This window comes from Urocitellus parryii, chromosome 12 (assembly GCF_045843805.1).
Source record: "Urocitellus parryii isolate mUroPar1 chromosome 12, mUroPar1.hap1, whole genome shotgun sequence".
Taxonomy (NCBI): Eukaryota; Metazoa; Chordata; class Mammalia; order Rodentia; family Sciuridae; genus Urocitellus; species Urocitellus parryii.
Genome location: NC_135542.1, coordinates 3,349,177 through 3,372,773, shown reverse-complemented (window position 1 = coordinate 3,372,773; position 23,597 = coordinate 3,349,177). Strand labels below are relative to the sequence as shown.

The following is a 23,597-nucleotide window of genomic DNA, read 5'->3' as shown; positions in this document are numbered from 1 at the left end:
CCATTCCAGGCATCTTTCGGAAGGATGCCAGATTTTACAAGACTGCATTTGAATGCATTTCATTTAATCTAATAATTTACAGAGGCACTGTATTTGTTCTACAGAAAACAAGCCGGAGGGCTGGTGGTGATCGAAACACAAAGCAAAGTTATCCTGATGGGAAAACACTGTCCATAGCCCAGACACACCCCTGAGCCAGCAGGGCTTCTTCTCTGTACTCATCCTGCCTTTGCCCTAATCTCCTTTGAAATGATTTTAAAGAAGTTAATTTTATGCTATAAATTCTACTGGGTTAGCAGGGCCTTTCTTACCTTAGTGACAAGATAATGGTGTTGGGACAAGGGGGCGAGAGAACAGCAAAAGGCATTGCTCCTGCTTCTCAGATGCTGAGTCCAAAAGAATTTGCAGAGAACTGAAACCTCAGCATTTTAATCCTCCCTCATTTAACAGTATTAAACCAAATGGATAGACTCTGTCGTACTCTGTGAGAGAGTTTTCCTAAGGAAAGGAAAAGAAAGGAGAGCAGCTCCACACTTGGGCAAATAAGCAACCCCCAGGGTCTGGTCTGGACGCAATTTCATGCCTGGGTACCTCTGAGAACTTGGGACTGACCCCACGCCTTGCCTGAATGGGACATATCCCTGGCCATGGGCAGCTTTACAAATTATGAAAAATTTTGAAATGCAAGTTGACATCATGCTCAGAATACAGAGATTTCTGGGCCCACTATTATTTGTTTGTTTGTTTTGTACTGGGAATTAAACCCAGGGCACTTTACCACCAAGCTAAGTTCCCAGTCCTTTAAAAAAATTTTTTTTAATTTTTATTTGTTCTTTTTTAATTATACTTCCCCTCTACACACTCCTGGGGATTGAACTCACAGTCACTTAATCACACTAAGCCACATCCTTAGCCCTATTTGGTATTTTATTTACAGACAGGGTCTCACTGAGTGGAATGCCTCACTGTTTCTGAGGCTGGCTTTAAACTCGCAATCCTCCTGCCTCAACCTCCCAAGCCGCTGGGACTATAAGTGAGCGCCACCACTCCCAGATAATTAAACATAATTTTTGAAAATAGGGTCTCACTAATTGCTGAGGCTGACCTTGAACATGCGATCCTCCTAGTTTGGCCACCCAAGTTACTGGGACTACAGGTTCACACCACCACGCCCTTTAGCCAAGTTAGCTCTTGGCCCTGGATACAGAACAAAACAGTTAAGATCTGAACCCTCACAGTCCCCTGTAGCAAGCGCATAAGATAGAGTAGTCCTCCTTATACACGAGGGCTACATTCCAAGATTTCATGGGGTGCATGGATAGTTGCAAACCCTATATTATAGTATGTTTTTCCTATACATGAATCCCTATGATAAAGTTCAGTTTATAAATTAGGCACAGTAAGAGATTAACAAAAATAACTAACAGTGAAGCTTCTACCTGGAATTTTCCATATATCACACTTTCAGGCCACAGTTCACCATGGATAATTGAATCCATGCAAGGGGACACAGTAGTGGAGAGAAAGGAGAAATAACTTCTTAAATACTAGTCAAGGTGTCAGAGACAGTTTCCAAAAGCAACTAAAACTTGAACGAGTCTCTTGGGAGAACGAGAGGAGGACTTGCTCTCAGGTGGAAGGAGGAGAGAATGAGCTAGTGTCCTGCTGCAGCTGCCCAGGCTGGCCCACCTGCTCCTCAACTCAAGTAGCCTGGCGGAGAGGCCCTGAGCCTCCTGGATACACCCACCACCATAGCCCCAGGGGGTCCCTTTCCTGGGGCGTCTTTGTGTGCCTCGGCCCTTCAGCAGGGCTGTCGTTACCCCTCAGGTGACCCACCCCTCACAGGCAGAAAGTCACCAGACACCACCTTGTCCTGTGGGGGCTGGAGGTCAGTGTGGGTTTGACAGGGCTCCAGGGCCAGAGACTCTTCTGCCTCAGGCTTCCTCGGCTTTGGCTGGGCGACCTGTGGCTTCCGTTTGATGTGCAGCACTGCAGTATAGGACGGGGCTGGGCAGGACCGGGAGGTGGGGACGGCAGGTCTGTTGGTGGCAGTTATTCAAGACAGGAAGAAGGGCACAGGGTGTGAGACTGACAATCGTGTATCAGGTGAGAAAAGAAAGTCCTATGGGCCGTTCAGGCTGCAAGGGTGAGCTACTCACCTGCCCCAGAGCTCTAGGGGTAGGGGGCTGTCCATAGGGTGTGCGGCTCAGGAAAAACATGGCACAGTTAGGAGTAGGACATATCGCTCTGGGGACCTGTGACAGTAATGCATGACACCTTTGAATGGGTGTGAGTGCAGAATGGCAACTGGGTTCCCAGGCCACAGGCTTATGGGTCATCTGCACTTCAGACCAGCCCAGGCTCAGGCATCTGGAAACTTCCCTCTGCCTTTCTCCAAGGTGTCACGTACTTCTCTGCCATCATGGGAAACAGTGGCCAGGTCCAGGTGGCTCTGATAAACTGTGGTTCCATACTCTCGGACACAGGGATCAATAGCTTAGACACATTCCAAAGCCCCAGCCTGCCCCATGCAGCTGCAGGAAGGGCAGCACCCCCATCCCCGGATCTAATAAATTCTGAAGAGTTCTCGGGGCCTCCATGAGCCTCCAAGAGGGTGATTGTGGACCCTGAGTGGCCATGGAAGCCCTTGACGCTCACACCCCTTACCCCTCTGGCTGCCCAACACTCACACAGTGACTATTAGGACCTCTGACCCAAGGGGGAGAAAACTGCTGCCTCCTCCTCCACCAAGGCACAGACTTCACACCCAGAGACCACACCTGCTCAGCCCTGGGCCTTGGAGGATGCCCCCTTGTTACCCCCCCACACCCCTCCTGAAACCCTTAACAGGAAAACAGAGAGTCCTCCTCATTAAAATGACTAGCCTCAGGGCTCCTGTCTTAGTCCCTTCTAGCTGTTGTAACAGATAACATCAACTAGATGCTCATCAAAAGCAGAAATCCACCGCCCACAGTTCTGAAGGCAGCAAGTCCAAGATCAGCAGACTCCGAGTTCAGGGAGGGGCCGTTCCTGGTTCCTGGTTGGTGCCTTTTAGCTGTGTCTTCACAGGGTGGCAGGGGCGACCAGACTCCCTCAGGTCTCTGTGTGAAGGACACTAATCCTGGTCACGTGGTCTCTCCCTCATAACCTAATCACCTCCCACACCATCACACTGGGAGTTGGGATTAACCATGAATTTTTTTTTTTTAAAGAGAGAGGGAGAGAGAATTTTAATATTATTTTTTAGTTCTCAGGGGACACAACATCTTTGTTTGTATGTGGTGCTGAGGATGGAACCTGGGCCGCATGCCGCTTGAGCCACATCCCCAGCCCCTTAACCATGAATTTTGAGGGAAGACAAACTCAGTAGGCGCTCCACACCGTCTTGTTGGGAATCGACACAGAGGACACCTCCCCTCTGCTGGCCGATCTCTGCACACGGTGCCTCTTCAGCTGTCATGTTGATACTGAGGGATTATAAGAAGGATCACAAGGCTGAGACCCTGAGAAGAAGGTCCCCTGCGTGGGCCATTCACCAAGGGAGGAAAGAGCCTCCAAGAGGAGTCGACAGCTGGTCGGAGGCCACTTCTCGGGCAAGCCGTTTAAATGCTTTTGATGACCTAATGGACTTGTTAAGTCGCACATTTCCATTGCTGCACTTTCTGTCCTTCTCTCCCTCTCCGTGCCCATAAAGCTGTCTGGCCGTCTCTCTCATACTTTCAAACTTGCATGGTCTGGATTCCCTGGGCTGTCTGAAATACGGCGGGTCCTTTGAGTAAAATCCTTCGACCTCCATTCCCAGTTATGTTTTAAACTTGAGACCAGACCTTCTGGTTCCAAACTGCCCCATCAGTGTGAAAGGCTATCTTGTTGGTTTTGTGGCTCTGCCGTTTGGTTCGATTGCATTAGATCATCAAGCAAAAACATACTGAAGTTCAAGTCTTGGCATCTTTCCTTGCAGAATGCTTCTCATGTATTATTTGGATGCCTGTGTGCGTCCAATTATACATGTTTCCAATATTTCTGTAAACTTTCTCCCAAAAAAGTCAGTTGGGATATGCTTTCATGTTCCTGTCTCACATTTGTTCATTAAAAAATGCCGCGTATAGCTGGGAATGGTGGCGGCACGTGCCTGTCATCCCAGGGACTCTGGAGGTTGAAGCAGGAGGATAGCAAATTTGAGGCCAGCCTCAGCAACTTCGTGAGACCCTGTCTCAACAAAGGCCAGAACCCTTCCTGAAATCCCTAAAAGGAGAACAGAGAGTCCTCCTAATTAAAATGATTAGCTCAAGGGTAGAATGCCCTTAGTTTCAACCCCCAGCATCCTTTAAAATGCTGTGTGTAAGAGAGAGTCTGAAGCTTATAAATAAGATCTTTGTAATTAAAGTCAGTGATAGTCTCCCCGTAGCAGTGTCGTCTGGCACTGGGATATCTCATGGAAGGTGAAAATGAAATCCCCAGTTATTCCTGCTGCATAACAATTCACCCCAATCCTTTGAGGGTTTAAAACTTCAATCGCTTTGTGGTGTTCATGGTTTCTGTGGGTTCTAGCATTTGGATGGGAATGGCAGGGTGGCCTTCTCTACCCTGTCATGTCCAGGCCTCAGCTGAGAGGACTTCTAGGCTGAGGATGATTTGCAAGCAGGGCCAGGGCCACTGGAGACGTGTTTGCTTGTGTGTTTGGCAGCTGAAGCTGGCTGTGGTCTGGAACCTCACCTACACGGGCCTCCCCCATGGGTTTGTAGCTTGGGCTTCCTCACAGCATGGCAGCTGGGTTCTGAGAGTGAGCTCATGGCTGCTCTAGATCCATCCAACAATCATAAAACTGTTTCCACTGGGTTGAAACCATGGAGGCTGTTACAAAGGTCTCCCTGGCACACTTAGCCAGGGGAGCACCAAAGTACTGTCTAAGGAGGTGAGAGGTGAGGAGATAGTGTTACATATTTAGAAAATGCAATTTGCCATGTTATCAAAGCTTCCCTCTTAGCTCTGTGTCTGTCACTGTTTCCTTGAGTTCAGGTAGAGTATTTAATATCTTATTGATTACAGTTCCTCTGTCTTAGTACTTTTTAATGAGGTGGGAAAATACATTCTATTGTGTTTGTTCTCCCCGGGGAGCCTTGCTTTCCAGCATCCACCCGTGATCTAGCCTGGGGCAGTGCCAGACATGCCCATGCAGGACTCTGCAGAGGACAAATTAGGGAGGCTGGCCTAGTCAGTGCTGCCCACCCACACACTGGGCAGAGCCCTGCGCTTAGTCCCCTCTTTTTTCAAATGAATTAAATAACCAGTTTCTTAATGTCAGGGATGTGAACTGCATTGTGAATCTGCTGAAGGTCGTGTGGTGTGTCCTTACCACTCCCAACTTGACCATCCCACGGCTTGTGCTCACTCAGAGACAATATCGTCACAATCACCTCGTCGAGGTTCATAGAAAGCCCAGGGTCTCTTCAGGGTCTGTTAGAAAGACCAGGATCACTTGGTCTTTGACAGCCTGGCTTAACTGGAAGGTCCAAATGTTGTATGTTTTATATGCTATTGTATGAAGTCACAGAACCAAGGTCACAAAGGGAGTGGACCCCAGAGTGGCCGAGGAGCATCCCAGTGGGGTCAGGCAGCAGCTGTCGCTGGGATATTTTCACTGGACATGGAGGTTTGGACCCCACATCCCTCCCGGGTGCCTTCAGACTTCTGTCCTCTGTTGGGGAGGAGGAGGAGGAGGATGAAGCAGCATTCCTGTGGGAGGACATGGAGACCATGCTAGCCCCGCCCTGGCCTCACTCCCCTCCTCGGCCCCTGCATCCCCTGGACTCTCCTAACCACTCACCTAGGACGAGGACCAAGGACACTCTTACTTTCAGCCTCCGTTGGCTGGGGCTGGGCAGAGGGAGCCCCTCGGGACACCTTTTGGTGGTTCTATTGGTACGATTTCTGTGTTAAAAGACTTTAAGTGAAGCAGCAGATGAAAGACCAAGAGCTCATCGGAGACGCTGGATTAGAAATGCTCCTCCCGAAAGCAGAACCAAAGAGCCAATCCTGTTAGTGGCTTCAGGCAGGGACACCCCAACAGGACTGAGGGACAGGGGTTCTGAGGAGCACGTCCACCTGGGTGCTGGCCGAAGAGCCCATTAGCTGATCAGAAAGGCAGGAGACGATGCCCTAGTACAAGAAATCTGAAATTCCCAGTGGGGAGTGACAGGGTGCCAGTCCCTTCGGCAAGGCCCAGCCAGTGGGTGCACCCCAAGTCTCAGGGTTCCAGGCCCTGTGTGGTCACCAGACTCACCAGGGCAGCTGACGGCAGTGCACCCGGTGCCCTTCACCCTGCACACTGAGTTTGCACAACATATGGAAAGACGACATGTTAATCATGCCATGCTTTTCAGTGTTCCTTCTTATCAGTCAGAGACTAGTGTCACTTCGGGTTCAGAGCTTTGGAGACATTTTCAGTAATGGGTCCAGACTGGGCTGTTTTGGGGGGTTCCTAGAACATTCTGAGCCCTAGAGGTTTCCAGAAGACCAGAGACAAGTAGCCAACTCTTCAGTCCTGTTCACCTCATCCTTACAGGTTGATTGAATTAGAAATCACAGGGCTCAGGATGTTGTGAGACCCTGGATTTCAACCTCAGCACCTCAAAAAAAAATTAAGGAAGATAAAATTAAAGTTTAACAAGATAAACTAGACATGCTGTAATTCCTCTGATGAGGCTTGTACTAACAGGAAATGGTGCCAGATGCATGGGTGAGGAGCTCTGGCATGGATCACTTGTGACCTAAGTCTCCGGGGACCTGTCTTGAGAGTGGATTGTGCACCAGGCACTTTGCCACGGGCCATGTGGTGCTGGGCGCACAGGGCTCAGAAATCTCCCTACCACACTGTGAAAGCTACTCTCGAAATGTTCTCCTAAAGCAGCCCGGGAAAGGGGGGTGCTAGCCCGTGTCAGAGGTGGGTGAGTGACTGGCCAGCCTGCTGTTGCACTGGCACAGGACCACGGCTAGAGTTCTGGAATCATCCATGTAAACACCTCAGTGCCCACCCTTGAATTGACTTATGAGAAAATCTGAACAGTGCATTAGAGGGGTGTCCTCCCTTTGCTGAATGCCTGCTACCAATTGGATATGGGTTGAGAATGTCCCCCCAAAGCCTCGTGGGCTGGAAGTGTGGTCCCAGTGCAGCAATGTTGAACTGATGGGATCTTTAAGAGGTGAGGCCTAGAGGAAGATGGTTAGGTCATCGGGGATGCTGCTCTCAGAAGGAATCAGTACAGTCTTTGAGAGATCCTAATTAACTCCCATGAGATCAAGTCATAAAAAAGAGTAAGCCTGGCCTTTGGATTTCCCTTGCTTTTTATCTTGGCACATGACTTCTCTCTCATACACAAACTTTCACCCTGATGCCGTCTGCCATGTAGTGAGGCAGAATATCTGATGGGGCCAGCTGATCCTTCAGCTTCCCACACTGGAAGCTGAATAAACATCTTTTCTTTATACATTTCCCAGCCTCAGGTATTTTGTGACAGCAACACAAAATGGCCATGCCATCCTGGGACTCATGCACTGTCTTATTTAGTTCTCAGGACAACACAACAGAACCATAGTCAAAATTTGGATTCAACAAGTCCTGGGTTTAAGTCCAGATTGTGCCACTTTCTAGTTGATTAGCCTGTATCTATCATTTACCAGCTCAGAGCCACCTTTTTATCTGTAGGGTTTTTTTTTTTTAAGAATAAAAACGAGTAATAAGAATTGTAATGCATTCTGCCATCATAGAAATTTTTTTAAAAAAAAGAATAAAACGAGGTAATGTATGAGTAAGACTTAGTATAGCATCTGGCTTCTAGGAAGCCTTCTTTCTAAATAGAATTCTTATATTTAGATGTCCGTGTAATCCACTTTACATGTGAGGGAGTTAAGGCTAAGAACAGATGAGTCACCTGTTCAAGATGGGCCAACTAATAAGTGACAGGGACACCCAGCTCCATCTGTCCTCCAAGCTGGCACAGGGTCCTGGGCTTCTCACCACCAACGTGATGCAGTGTTCATCTTCTTGAAGCCCCTCAGACCCCTCCTCCCCTCAGGGGCTGTTGGACCCGACTGATCATCCCGACCCGGTCCCACGTGTCGCAGCCCAGACGGGGGGGAGCTGGGGTTCCTGCTGTTCCTCACCCCAGTTCTGAGTGAGCCTGCTGTTCCCGTGGTGAAGGGGGTGGCTCTGCTGGGAAGGCAGATGCCTCCTTCCTGTTCAAAGTGCCCAGTGCAGAGCCACAGGCAGAAGGGTGCCCGCAGATGGGCAGCTCTTCCACTTGAAATAGAAGATGGAGAAAGCACAGTCAGATCGTCACTCTCTGCTGCCTCCCATGCCTCACTATTTTTATGAGCTAGCCTTTTTTATCTGCTGTCTTTTGCTATGCAGTATTTTTGAAGATGCGTTTTAATGTTTAAAATACCCAATAGCTCAGCGCCCAATTCTTCTGTCTCTTTTAATTAGCTTGTTAACTTCTTCCTCTTTATTCATTATGGATCTTCTATCCCTCTGCCCTCTCTGAGGATGCATTGTATATTTATATTGTTATAAGCCTTTCTCTGTGATTCCAGAACCTTTCTCCATTAAAATTTTAGCAGGGCATAGCTTTTAATCGCCCTTTCCCCATCTTTGATGGGAAGATTTCCAAACATAAAATAATAATCAAAAAGCTTCCAAGTATAATTTGCTGCCTTAGGGCCAGACTCAACAAAGATAAGGATTCCATGTTTCCCTCAACCCTTGTTTCTTTCTTTTGAATATCTCAAAGCTTCTTAAAGCCTCAGGCATTGTTTGTCTTGCCAAGTTCACGTGCACCAGGCTTCTGCCCAGGTTTCTGTCTTACCAGCTGTTTCCTCACTATGGAGTTGGGGTCGTTCTCATAGGTATTGGAGAATAAAAGGTGCTCCTTTCTCTGAACCAGGGCTTCCTACAGGCCTCTTCCATCTGCCACCTGCCCTTTCTGACAGCTTATAGATTGAGGTGGCATGGAGAATTATTTGACCCTCTTTCTAAACTCATTTTGCCTCCTTAGTACTGACTGCTGAGTTGGCCGAGATACTGATGTTATTTAATAGATTGCTGTAGAGACTGAGAATTGGGATTGGTTTTGACACAATGGCAAAGCTAGAAACAATGGAGATGGGCATGTGGGCACAGCCAGTTTTTGTGGCTGCCACCGGTGTGCAATCAGTCTGGCATTCTGTAAATTGAGATTCTTCCAGGTTACTAGGACTAAGCTCTGCAAAGCAAGTCCACTTCTGCCTGTTTCTCACCATATATACCTGGACTGACGTTTGGTTTGTTCCCAGCCAATGCAAACTGATTTTAAACATTGCCCTACACAAAAAGGAATTAAGATGGCAAATCTATTGGAGAGAAATAGTGCCCTGGCCACCCCCTTTAGCATAGGCTAATAGTGAAAGCAACTCAGGAGTGCAGAACAATGGTGGAGCACTCACCAGACATTCTCGAGGCTCTGGGGTTGATCTCCAGAACCACCAAAACTTTTGTATGTCATATAATAGATAATGTATTTTTTAAATGCCAGGTGTGGTGGCACATATCTGTAATTCTAGCTACTCAGGAGGCTGACACAGAAGAATCACAAGTTTGAGGCCAGCCTCAGCAACTTAGTGAGACCCGTTTCAGAAAAATAAAGAAAAAAAATGAATTGAATGAAATAACAGTATCCCTAAAAAGGTTAATGTTGCTTTTTAAAAATGAACTTCTGTTTCCTTCATTGATGGGATCTTTAAGAGGTGAGGCCTAGAGGAAGATGGTTAGGTCACTGGGGATGCTGCTCTCAGAAGGAATCAGTTCAGTCTTTGAGAGATCCTAGCTAATTCCCATGAGATCAAGTCATGAAAAAGAGTAAGCCTGGCCTTTGGATTTCCCTTGCTTTTTATCTTGGCCCATGACTTCTCCCTCAAACACAAACTTTCTTTATAATTTCATACAGTTTTCCTTAACTTCTGATTGATCTTTGACTAACAGTAGATGTTCATTTAAGTTTCAAATTTCTTTCTCCTTTTGCGGAGTTTTTATACTACTATTCTCTAAAACAGTTAAGGTTCTTAGGTAAGCGCCTATCTTAATCATAACAAATTTTACTATACCATTTGCATACCTTAAAGTTTTCCTCTCATGTGTGCAATATGAATGAATGAATGAGCACCTTCACGATTTTTTTTTCTTTTTGCATTGCTGAGGCTTGAGCCCAGGACCTCTCAAATGAGAGGCGAGGGCTCAACCACGGAGCCACATCCCCAGTCCCCCAGATCTCTTTTAAATATGAGTCCAGATGGTGATGGTTTGAAAGTGGAGCACAACTTGATTTCATAGTGTGTGTGTGTATGTGTAAGTGTGAGCAGTGTGCACACATGGCTCGTGTGATGGTGTTCTGTGGCAATGTGGAAGGAGGGATGCTTTCAGCTCCAGATCTTGACAACTGGAGCTTCTGGCCACCTCTCCTGCCTGCCATCCTCAGCCCTGCCCTGTCCTACCGCCCATTAGCACCTGGCCAGACAGTTGGGCCCCCCTAGCCGGGCTGATTGGACCTTGGCATTGTGGTGGTCATTGGGATGAGAGTGATCTGCCCCCAGGGGAGAGGACTGTCAGCAGTTATGGAGACACAGCTCTGCTGGGAACACCAGTGGATGAAGCAGCAACCCCCAGAATGTGAGAGGCACACAGAATTCTCGTCCCGCTCAGCTCATGAAAGTCATTCATTTATTCCCGATCCCAGCAAATCCACCTTTTTAAACATAAACTCTTAGCTCAGAACATCCTGCGAAGCCAGTTATCTCCTGCAGTGTTGACCCCCAAACGGATCCGTCAGCCTGCTGGACACATGAAGAGTGGTCCTGGGCTGATTCTTCCCTGTGTCACAAACCCCAAGAAGTGCTTGGAACGACTACCTCCCTATTCCGTGAATTCCACAAGCAGGATGGTTGCTATCATGTGGATCCTGCAGCCATCCATGATAACTGGATGCCTAAGGCCTCAGCAGAATTCCATTCTAGAAGGCAAACATATTTTCCAGTCTGAATATTTTCCAGTCTGATGCGAATTAAGAGAATAATCAGTCATATTTAATCCTGGAAGTCTGAGATAGGAAAATCACCTATCACATTTGCCCACCCGCCCCTTTCCCAAACACCCCACTAAGGCTGGACTGTACCACAGTGCTCTCAGGGGCCCAGGATGGCAGAGCCCGGTCTCCTCCCAGCTCACCTGCACGCACCATCGGGGCCTGCGTGGCCTGTGGCACCCTGTGAGCAGGATTTGTGCCCTAAGCCTGTTCTCTGCTCTGGCACCATGAGAGCCCTCACTGCTGTGCCCAGTTCATTAGGCAAATGTGAATTGAGCACCTGCTGTGTGCCAGCACAGCAGCAGGCCCTGGATGCTGGGTAAACAAGATGAACACAGCCTTACCCCTCCAGAGGTTGGAAGGGATGGGTAGCAGCCTCGCCTGCTCTCAGGGGAGAGGAAATAGAGGTGGTTGGGAAAGTCTGAGGGAAGGGTATGTGCAGCAGGTCATCTGCCCACTGCCAGGCCTCTGACCTGCCTTGCTGGGAGTGAGGAGGGCCATATCCTCAGAGTGAGCCATGAGCTCAGGCTACACACCCACGTGGGCCTTGCTTCCTTCCACACATCCAAGCTCCTGTCCTCTTCCTATGGACCAGGGATACCCAGCCTTGGCACGATTGATGTTTGGGGCCACACAACAGTCACGGGAACTACCCGCTGTGTGTCAAGATATTTAGGAGCATTCTGGCCCACTGGATGTCAGAGGTACCCCCCTGGATGTGATAACTCAAAATTTCTTCAGACCTGTCCCCTGGGGGCAAGATCACCCCTGTGCATGGCCTTGTCCCCAGCCTAGCCAGCCCTCCTTACTGCAGTTCCCAAAGTGTGTTCCTGGGAATACTGCTGTCTCCAAAAGGATCCTGTGGAGACAGAGTTGGTGCTACATTTCCCCGTAAGCCACCAGCATGGTCATGCTCCAACCAGACCTGTGTCTATCAGGCTAGAGGTTTTCTTCCCCATTTATTCTCCTAACGGTCTCCCTCCAGGGCCTAGCACCATGCACAGCACATTAAGGAAATGTTCCTGGGGGAGACTGAGGATGAGGGGAGATAGGCCATGGGGCTGGGGCACTGGGGGCCTCAGTGTTCCAGGCCCCCGCCAACACTGATAGTGGTAGGAAGGATGGAGGCAGATGTCCTAAATACCATCCATGATGAGGGCAGGCCGGCTCAGGTGAGCCTCGGGCCCAGTGAGGAGGGCCTGGGTATGGAGCAGCAGCTGACTCGGGTCATGTTAGGATGTCCCTCTCTCCCCAGCAGCTGGGGCCTCTGTGGCCACCATGACCAGGCGCTATGAGCAGCTGCTCACGATGACAGTCTTGTACCATGAGACCATGAGCAGCCGCTGAGTACCCAAAACTTAAAATCACTGAGTTGTCTATGCAATAATTATGTACATGTAACAAAATCTCAGACATCATCTGGTACAGCCTGACCCACCTTCCTGTAGGGCCCAGCTCCTGCACACCACAGGGTGGGGCTTTGACCATGGGGGCTTCCAGCCCAGACGGTGAACGAGACGGGGACACTCTGACCTGCAGACGCCACATGGAGCAACTTGACAGCGCAGGCAGTCGGGCAGCCATAGCCACTTTATCCAGGCAACCAGACTGTTGGTGTCAGCCGAGCCAGAGTCTGTGTACAAGTATGCAGTGGGACCCTAGTCAGGGTACCAGAGGAAGGACTCATTCATGCTACAGTGGGACATGCCAAAGCTTCAGGTCATTGTTTTCGTCAGCTTTTTCACTGCTGTGACTTAAGACTTGACCAGACCAACTGTAGAGGAGTAAAGGTTTATTTAGGGGCTGGAAGTTTTAGAGGTCTCCATCCATAGACCGCAGGCTCTATTCCTCAGGGCTCAGGTGAGGCAGGACATCATGGCAGAAGAGTGTGGCAGAGGGAGACAGCTCACATGATGATCAGGAAGCAGACAGCGGTCTCCCGTTGTCAGATACAGATATATATACCCCATGGCCACGTCCCCAGTGAACCACTTCCTGCAGCCACACCCCACCTGCCTCCAGTTACCCCTCAGTGAACCCCATCAGGGACTACTTCACTAATTATGTCACGGTGACAACCCAGTCGTTTCTTGCAGTGTCTCATATGTGAGCTTTTGGGGGACACCACCTCTACACCATAACTGCTCTATATCTCCCTAGAGATGTGCATGTTTAAAAAGGCTTCAGCACCACTAGCTCTCCCCAGTAGCAGCCTTCAGCCTTCGAGGTGAGGAAGGTAGGAAGAGCAAGTCTCCCATCTGTCCACCTTGGGGTCCAGTGAGCCCTCTGCCCAGGAACAAACACTCCTCCCCGGCCTGCAGGCTCTGCTGGGAGCATGTAGAATCCACACACCCCTCAGCACTCCCTCCTGGGTGCTCTATCAGCCATTTTATGCAAAGGACAGTTTCTAGGAAGTGCTGCCTGGGGTTTCCAAATGGAGCCGTGTTGTAAAGACACAGACCTTAGCTCATCCTCAGGGGATGAGGGAGGTATGTCAAGAAGCCCAATTTGGAATAAGTAACCCCTCAGGTAGGCTGCACAGCCCTGCAATTTCCTTTCAAAAGTTGTGTGACATTAGCAAAGCATGACACAGGGACTCTTTGGGGGCTCTTCTCAGAAGAGCCAGGCCCCACCGTGACCCCTGCTTCATGTGAAGCCCCACCAGAAATATTTTCAGAAAGCAAATAATGCTATCGGCTGGTTCCTCTGACTCAGCCCATGAGGTCTCCTGGCTGGGCCAGGGCCTTGCAGTGGGGAGGGGACTGTGTGTCAGCATGGCCAACGTGCAGCGTCTTCCCCAGGGAATGGCCCCAACTCGCCCCAGAGCTGCCTGGTCCGTCTGGGACACTTCTTCCAAGTTTTAAGAAAAGAAGCACCAGGAGCCTTCAATCTCAGCTTTTGTTTTCTTCCTCTAACCAGCTTCACAAGACGATCTGTAAAGTTCCAAGTAGGATTGCACTTCTCTAGGAGCGTTCACCCACTTGGCTTCAAACTTGTGTCTCTCTAGAAAGAGAAGAAGAGTGGGCTGCTGAAACTTCTAGCTGGGGCATCCACCAAGAAGAAGCCACGCTCCCCGCCATCCGTCTCTCCAACCCATGACCCTCAGATGGCTTTGGACACCTCACTCCAGGGCGCCATGGGCCCCGAAGTCTCCTCGCTGTCCATCCATGGCAGGGCAGGCTCCTGCCCCATAGAGAGCGAGATGCAGGGAGCCATGGGGCTAGAGCCACTGCACAGGAAAGCGGGCTCCTTGGATCTGAACTTCTCCTTGTCCCCTTCCCGGCAAGCATCTCTTTCCACGGCTGCCATCCGTCCCGAGCCTAAGCCATTGCCTAGAGAGAGGTAAGGGGGAGTGTGGGCTGGCAGCATGTGTGGCCATGCTTCGGGGTGGTCCCCCAAGGTCTGGAGGCTCATTTGGGGCACAGGGACATTTGGGGCTTCCCTGAGGATTAAGATGACCATAGGTGCAATGAGGATAGCAAGAAGATATTTTCCTCACTCAGATCCTACACATTGGGATGTTGCTTAAGTAATAAAACTATGAACCATCTCCTAGGAAAACAATCTTGGCATTGCTGCCAAAATACTGCTGCTCAGTCATGCTAGCACCACAGCCCAAAAAGGCAGCCACCATCCTGAGCACCTGCGGACCTCTGAGACTACCACTTCCAGCCAGGGGCTAGATAAGTTTCCTTCTAGACCAAGGAAGGCATATACATTTTCTGTCAAGGGCCGCATATTAAAAAAGTTGTAGATGTGGTGGACCTTACAGTGTCTGTGGCAACTCGTCACTCTACCTGTTCAGTAGGACGGCTGCCACAGGCCAGATGTGCTCAAATAGTCTTGGTGTTTCAGAAAGCTCTGTGTAAGGACACTGAAATTTAAGTGTCCTACCACTTTCTCATGTTGTAAAATCTGCTTTGGATTTCCTTTTCCACCATATCAAAATGAGCAGCATTCTTAGCTCTCAGTGCTGTAGGCCATAAGCCATAGTGACAGATGTCTAGATGGTGCCTTTGAGCTGTGCCTCTGGGAGCATCAACTGGGGCCGCAGGAAGGGTCAGTGAGGAGGGAAAGCATGGCGCCATGTTACAACCTACTATTAGAACAGCCGTCAGTAGCAGGCTGAGGTCAACTGAATATTCTGCGCAGATGTGATGCTCAGAACATCCCAGAGTTAGGCGGGTTGCTGGCTGTGGACACCAGGATGGTCAGGCATTGCATGAGACGTGTATCTGCCAGCATTTCCCGAATGCCTTCTATGTGATCTAATCTTCCTTACCAATCCCGTGAATCCAGCCTCCCCATTTTATAGAAGAGAGAATTGAGGTTTCTTGAAAGGCTGTATCACTTGCTCAAGGTCACTCCGATGGGTTAGTGGCTTAACCAAAGATTCAGCTTAGGGCTTTCTGACCACAGAGTCCTGACTCTGAAAAGCCTTACTCTGTGGGGTGCATAGACAGCAGCCCCCTTCAGAGGATGCTCACTGTCCTACAAAGGGACCGTGACATCCTTAGCTTGAGAATAGTGTGGAGCAAGTCACAGCCCTGACAAGTCCTCCAGAATCCAGGAGCACTGCCCTGTCCACCCAAGGTGAAGCTGTGTTCCCTCTTCATACAATAGGGCTGTGCAGGGAACTGCCTTCCCCATGGTGTCCGTGGACCATCAAGTGATGGAGTCCACACTGCCCCCCACACCATGAAAACACATAACATAATGATACACTACACACTCCCCATGAGAACACACCACACATACCTCACACACAGATTACATACACCACACACCTGCAAACACGCCACACCATACACTCACACATACATAACTTACAAATACACATGCACACCAAACACAGGCACACAAAACACGGACACACACTCTGCTCACACACATACACTCACACAAAATGCACACAAACTCTGGAACACATACACAGATATATTCCCACACATGCACCTCGCCCTCTCCCACTTCCCTTCCCAAGGGAGCCTCCTCCAACTTTCGGCAGCTCCTCCTTGTCAGAATCCCCCTCCCTCCATGGGCCAACACCAACGGCCTTGTGAATTCTGAAATGGGTCCCAGTGTCTCATCGCAGGTTACAGAGTGGGTCTTTGGGCTTGTCAGAAAGACAGGCTTCTAGATCTTTCATAGCTGTTCTTGTATCTCCCCTGGGTACCTGCTCCCTACACCTCTAAGTCTATCTTCAAAGACGTGACTTCCAGACTCCTCCATAAGAAATCTTGAAAGACTCTGTTCTAAAAAATCATGGGAGTCTCTGATTAACTAGCAGATTCAGAGAGTCACTGCCTGATTCTGAGAATATCTGGTCTAATCAGGGGGTTATTACACCTAAAGACTCTGGGCACGCTCCTTGACCCCAGCCCTCTGCAGAGCTCATTAAAGAGCAGTGTTTGCAGAATAACAGCCTGACACCAAACTACAGATGGCCCAGGAACGCTCCCCTCAACCTCAACCTGGGCAGCCACAGGCCACCTGGTGTCCATGGAGCCTGGACAGGCTGTGACTATGGACATGCTGGCTCTTCAGGCTGAGACAGCTCCAGTCCAGACAGCATTTGGAATCTGGCCCTGCAGGCTTGTGCATAAAACTCACTTGGTAGGGGTGGGGGTTATGGCCCAGCAGTAGAGCGCTCGCCTTACACATGCAAGGCCCTGGGTTCAATCCTCAGCACCATGTATAAATAAATAAAATAAAGTTAAAAAGATTTAAAAAATAGACCTCATTTTGCAGCATGTTTTGGAAGAGGGAGCCAGTGGGTTGCAGCTGCAAGAGTCTTTGCCCACCAGGGTCCTGCTGCCTCGCTCCCACGACAGATATTCACAGAAGGACGGAGGCGTGCCAGGTGGAATATGGCAGGAGGGCATGGTGGGGCAGTCAGAGTCCAGCTGTCCATCCTGCAGTGCTGAGGCAGTGGCTGAGCTCCAGACACAGCACTGTCCTTCTGGCATCTTTAGTGAAACTCCTGTGTGCAGGTTCCCCCACCCCCCACCCCGAGTCTCAACTATTGCTCTCCTGAGGATCTGGGGAGACAGTAGGGCTTCTCAGTGCTCCAAGAGGAGGGAAGTTGAGGTTAAAAGTGCTGCAGAGGGCAGTGGCACATGCTGGTCATCCCAGAGGCTTGGGAGGCTGAGGCAGGAGGATCATGGGTTCAAAGCCAGCCTCAACAACTTAGCAAGGCCCTAAGCAACTCAGTGAGGGCCTATCTCTAAATAAAAGGGGGGTGGGTGCTGGAACACAGTGGTTGAGTGCCCCTGTACCAAAAAAAAAGAAGAAGAAGAAGTATTGCAAAGGGAGCCCCGAGGGAGGCCACTCAGGAGAGTCTACCTGGGCCAGCTCTGGTAAACCTGCCACATCAGCCGACTGACAACGCCTACCGAAGAGGCCTGTCTGAGCACACCCCCAGACTATTGTGTAAATCAAAGCACTTCTACCAATCCATCCCAAGGGGACTTCAGGCCACCTAAACATATTTTTTTCCTGTGGACCAGGTGCTCAAGAAGCCAAATTGGAAAGTTATTTGGGGAACAGATCATTGGGGTATGGTTGTAGGATGTGAATCTCACAGGGTATCAGGTTAAAACTCTACTACTCTCTATTTCCTGTTGGGATGCTTTCAGTTTATGATGGGTTTACTGAGGTGTGACACCATGATAAGCTGAGGAGCCTCTGTGATGCATTATAGTTCAGTGTCCAGGGTATAGATGCATTTTTTTGTCATTTCTAAGTTGCTAGCAGGACATTGTTCTATAACCACCTGGTGCCACCCACTCAGAGGCCCACTTGTCCTCACCCATGTTGAAGTCAATGCTCTGAAGAGGCCACCCTAGGGAGGGCCACCCTGTGACCCCTGTTGTCAGGTCGGGAAGCAGATGGCACTCGATAAAGTCGGGACACCCCAAACTCACACATGGAGCTGATGGCACTAGAAATAAGAATTCCTCCTGATTTTGTCTGTTTGGGTTCCCTGAGCCCTGTGTGTGAATATTAGCTGTGGTTGGCAAACCTTGTTTATACCCAGTAGGGCAGAGCCTTTCTCTGATTTCTGAAGCCATGATCATGACATCAGAGTAGCTGTCATCCTCCACTGCTTACACGGCCCTTTGTGTCTATAACAGGGAGTGTCAATTACTTTCATGCAGCAGGGAGAATAGCTCAGAGTCTTGGAATGATCTGGACAGAAACGTTAAACACTAGTCTCATATAAATTCAGCTCACATCCATCTGGGCTCATTAAATCATTGAATTGCTCAGAAGCACCAAATTACTTCTCTCTAACAAATTACATTTTTAAAGTCGCTTGTTTGTTCCACATCTGGCTGTTGAGGCAAAAGCCAAAGCTTGCGTTCAGAGTCTGAGAAATCATCCTGCCCTTTGCCTTTCTCTCCTTGGGGAAGAGAGAGAAGGATCAGGTGTTCAGAGAGGAAGTGGAGGATGGCAGGAAGCCACAGGTAGGACAGCCCCGTCCTGGTGGACACACGCAGCCTCTGTGCTGGTGGGGTGGGGACCAGAAGGTTTGTGCGCCTGCTGTCTGATTTCACAGGATGCTGGCTGCACCCCAGGGGCCATCGGTCCTCCTAGACACTGGTCTGGGAGGAGGTGGGAGGCACTCTACTTCCTTTCCTCCTCCACTCTCCAGAGAACCAGCGTCTGGCTTGCCCTCAGACAGCAGTGGGAACGGGTCCAGTCCAGCTGCACCTGCAACCATCCCAAAGCACAGAGAGTTGGCCAGTCTGACTCAGCACTGGGACCTGGAGCCTGGCTAGCCCTGCTGCCTCTGAATAGCAGCACTCACACCCAGCCAGCCTGGCCTCCTGCTTTTGCCTGTCTGAAGCAAGTTGGAGGCAGGTGCCGTAGGCTGTGAGCTCTCTGGGGCTGGGCCTAGGGCTTTTTGTCTCTGCCCCTTCTTCGAGCCCAATAACACCACCAGCTTCCCGCACACCAGGGCTTCTCAGGCCAAGCCAGACCCGTGCACTGTGAGCAGGCTGGTTTGGGAAGGATGGAATCTTCCTTCCAACTTGTAGGCTCTCCGTGCTCTGATTCTAAGGGACCTGCATGCCAATATTTTCTTCCATAACTTGTTTAAAATCCACATTCTTTAGCCCCATTTTATCCAGTAGATCCAGTAGAGGCCTGGAATCTGCCTCAAGGGCTCCTGAAATCCATGAGCCACAAACGCTCGCTTAGGGGCTCTTTTTTGCTTTGTAAGGTCCCAACTTTTCTAAGACCAGGACATACCAGGCCTAGAGACTCCAGATACTGAGCACCTTGAGGACCCCTCGAGGTAGCCAGATGCTGTGGATGAGGCAGGTCTCCTTCGGGTCCCACTGTGTGGCTGTGGGTGATGGGGCAGGGCGGAAGGGGCAGGCCCCAGGGAGCAGGCCTCCCCAGCTGGCTGGCCAGGAAGATGAAAGGTAAAGGACTGCCTACTTCTCCCACACCACCCCCTAGCCAGTAGAGTAGGACCTTGGTCCCAGCATGGCCAGGATGGGAGGGGACAGCAGTGCTGGCCTCCTTCTGTGCCCCCTGGTGCAGGCTGAGAATCTCAGTCAGTTCTGAGCTTCTGAGGTCCACCCAACATAGATGCCAACTGTCAGAAAGCAGCCTGTCATCCAGGGGTTTCTAAGTGCTCTTCAGAGGAAAAGGGACATAAGAGGTCTGGAGCCAGGAGGCCTGGGAGAGCCAGGTGGGGCACCTAATCAGAGGCCCCCTTGTGTACAGGACAGCGGGGTGCAGGTTCAGGAGGAGGGCCTAGGGCCAGGCAGGAGGGGCGGGCCCCAGAGAGCAGTGTAGACATGAGGACAAGTCAGTGTTGTGTGGGTGGGGTAGCTGCTGGCAGCTGCAGTACTGTTGGCAGTCTGTGATTAGACTCTCCCTGAGTGGTCCCTGCACTCTTTGCCTCCCGTTACCTGCCATTGCCCTCGGGAGAGGCCAACAGGTCAACTGACAGCTGAGGAACCAGACTATGGCTTTCTGAGAAAGGAGAGACCAGAGGGAGAGAAGGCCCTGCAGGGAGGAGGAACTGGCCATGGAGGCGTGGCTAACTGGCACTCGATGAGGCCCCTCCCGGCAGCTCTAGCTTCCCACCCTCCAGTCTGGCCTGCAGCCTCCCCTCCCACACATCCTCAACAGTGCAGAGACGCCTTGGCCTTTGACTAGGTAGTTGCTCGCAGTGCTCCTATTCCAGGTACAGGATGCAGCAGGGAGCAGGTGCCACCACGGGGCTTGCTGCCAAGGGGCCAGACAGAAAATAAACAAGGAAACAGGTAAACAGGCCTGTCAAAGGTAGTGAGTCGGGCAGGACGGTCTTGGCCATGATAGGGAAGAGCACTGGAGGCAAAGGTAACCCCGAATGCAGGAGCCTGAGGTCGGTGCACCTGCTGCACCCAGGGCCAGCAGAGCTGAGCTCTGAGGACGTTGAGCTGCACACAGGCACCAAGGATGTCCAGACACAGAAGCCCTTTCTCAGCTCGTGCTTCTACTCTGCGAGAGATGGGAAGTGGTGAACACTCTTAGCAGAGGAGGGCCAGAATCTGCCAGTGCTGTCTTTCATCTGTATGGTATAAAGGAAGGCCAGTGTGGATGACCATAAGGCCAGGGGGGCCTACAGGAAGGCCACCTAGCACGTCCTTGGTCTGTGTCCCTCAGGCAGCCCCAGTGTCCTTGGAGATGGATGCCCTGTTAGGGGGACATGGGTACTCAGCACCTTCTCCCTGCCGGGCCTAGGCTCTGCTGACTGGCTCAGTGTCACCTCAGTAAAATGATAGCTATAATAACTTTCAGGTTCTTATAGCTGAGAGAGGCCAGCTGTACCCTGGCTGCCATAAAAACCCATTCCTTTAGGATTTGGACTTTGGACCAGAGGTCCCAGCACCCCAGTCTGCTCTGGGTGCAGTGTTCTTCCAGCTCTGGCTGCACAGCTGTTACCTGCCCTAAGTGTAGAGGGTGCAGAGGCCCAGCCAGACACTGGGCACATGTGCCCCTGCAAAGCCTCCTCAGCCACTAGAGGTCCACCGTGCCACAAGGGACAACAGGGGTTTCCCTGGCACTTGTATTCCCTTGGCAATACTTTAGAAGCAGGCTGGTCCCCAGGGGAGCATGGCAGCCCCTCAGCCTTGCTCCTCTTCCTTGGACAGACTTTAAGCAGCAATATGATATACTTCTGCCACAGGGAAAGGAATTCACCATGAACTGGATTCTGATTCACCTCTAAGTGAGTGAGCATTTCAAAGGAAAATGAGGGGTGACGGAGGAGTCGGGGCTCCAGAGTGTCAAAGGAGTGGAAATTGACAGAACGAGACAGTGGGCGTTAGATCCATGTGGAACCCAACTGGGTTGGTAACTGGAGTAAAGTTGGACCCCAGCCTCCCAGAGGCTGAGGCTGAGGCCCTGTCCTCAGGCATTGTTGGAACAAACGTGTGACTTCTTCTGGCACCTTGAGACTTCTTAGGTAGGTACTTTAGGAAGAGTTGGGTCCATACTAGTGATCCAGCCTTGAGCTGTTAGAAACGGTCAGTGTCTGTCCAAGACTTTATAGACCAGGGTGAAACCTCACAGAGAAGAGGGCTCCAAGGAGCCTGGCTGGGGTTGGGTGAAGGAGGGAGTCTGCCGGGGCTGTGGCGAAGGGCTTGTCGGGTCTGCCTGGTGCAGACCCTGGGACTCTGGGTCCTTGGCAAGGTACTGGCCAGAGGGGCAGACCCTGGCCTCACATCTGGGGAGCACCTGCCTCAGCCAGAGGCTGCAGGGCTGCATCTGGTCAGAGCTCAGCCGACAGCAAGCCGTCCATCTCCGTGCCCAGCACGCAGAGGCCACAGAGGGAAGGCTTCTGTTCCTGGTTCCGTTTCATCTCAGGTTGGTCTGAAAACAGAGACTCTGGGAGGCCTCGGAGGCTGCAGAGAGGGAGCAGCCCAGTCCTTGTAGAAATAAGGTGTGGGGAAAAGGAGTCCTGGATGATGTTGGTGACGGGGCCTCAGCAAGCTGAAGCACTAAGGCAACACGAGTTTATGCTTCTGGAGCACATTTAGAAAACGACCTGGGAACAAAACCGTCTTCCAGTCACGTTTTACACCTCAAATGAGCCACAACCACCTGAGACCTAGTGGCACAGGTGAGGGGCCCTGCTTTTTAGACGAAGAAACGGACACTTGAACAAGTCGAGGACATGAGCTGAGTCACAGAGTCAGAACAGGGCTGGGGACAAAGCCAAGGCTGGGACCTTCCTCAGTCCCCCAGCTCTCCCAGGAAGGCACAGGGCAGAGGGAGAGTGTGAAGTGACCGGGGGCTGCTGGGACACACAAGAAGGAACATTCCAGCTGGTCTTAGATCTGTGTCCAAGAAGACACAAAGGGAAATTTCTTAAAAAAAAAAAAAAAATTAAGTGGGAAAGAGTTTTGGGAAAAAAAAAAAAAAGAAAGATAGAAATTTGTAAAGTGGGAAAGTCGTCCCAAACTGCAAGATGTACCCCCGGGGGAGGAAGAAGAGAAGGAGAGTCGTGGGCTGGTCTGGCGGCAGGCAGGGTGGGGGGTACTGAGGCAGCCTGTCCCCCAGCTCACCTGCTGCGCCATCTGTCCCTCAGGTACCGCGTGGTGGTCTCCTACCCACCGCAGAGCGAGGCGGAGATAGAGCTGAAGGAAGGTGACATTGTCTTCGTCCACAAGAAGCGCGAGGACGGCTGGTACAAGGGGACCCTGCAGCGCAACGGCCGCACGGGCCTCTTCCCGGGCAGCTTCGTGGAGAGCTTCTGAGGACGGCGGCTCCAGCTCCGCTGACCCTCCGCTGACCAGGGGGGGCGCCCCGGGAAGCTCCGCCCAGGAGCAGAGGGGGCCGTGGCCACCCAGGGTCCCAGGTCCTCTCCCAGGCACCTGGCAGGGACACCTGGATCGGGGTGGGGTCTGGAAGTGTGGAGGCCAGGCCTCCACCCAAAAGCACAACGCCGTGCGCCCTCGGGGCTGTTCAAGGAAAAGCTGTGCCCTGGGAGTAGACTGTGAGGGAAGAGACCACGTGGGCAGGTCCACGCTTGGCCTCCAAGGGGGCCACAGCGCTATTGGCCACCTGTGCAAGCTTGGGAGCTGCCCGAGGCCACGGGGCTGGGCAGGTGGGCTGGGGCCAGAAGCGTGGGGAGTGTCTCTCCAGGCTGCCCTGGGCATCGCCCCTCTCTATACCTCAGTCGCCGGCCATCGAGCCCCTCAGGGGCACCAGGGATGGGGGCTCCCCTGAGACCCTGGGAACCCCTGCAGGTCTGCCGCACAGCTCCTGCCGGGCACCGGAACAGAATCCCTGTGGCTTTGTCTCCTGCCAGGATTGTCAGCTACACCTTTCGTTTCCCAGCTGCTGTCCCTCTGCGTTGCTTCTTTCTTACATCTTTTTAACGCACAGCCCTTAGACTTTCTATATTTCTAATAGGTCAGACATTGCCTATTTTTCATACATCTGGTGCTGCCTTTTTGTAAAACTAGTAATGACTTGGGT

At 51.1% G+C, this 23,597-nt stretch overlaps 1 protein-coding gene across 1 annotated transcript in view; it reads left to right on the top strand.

Annotated features, from left to right (window-relative positions):
* The window catches only part of Sh3rf3 (SH3 domain containing ring finger 3), a 323,625-nt gene extending 300,752 nt beyond the window's left edge, over positions 1-22,873 (top strand). The window contains exons 9-10 of the mRNA XM_026379826.2: positions 14,119-14,453; positions 22,705-22,873. Coding sequence (XP_026235611.2) covers positions 14,119-14,453; positions 22,705-22,873 — 504 coding nt within the window. The remainder of the gene's footprint in view (positions 1-14,118; positions 14,454-22,704) is intronic.
* Positions 22,874-23,597: the final 724 nt, after the last annotated feature.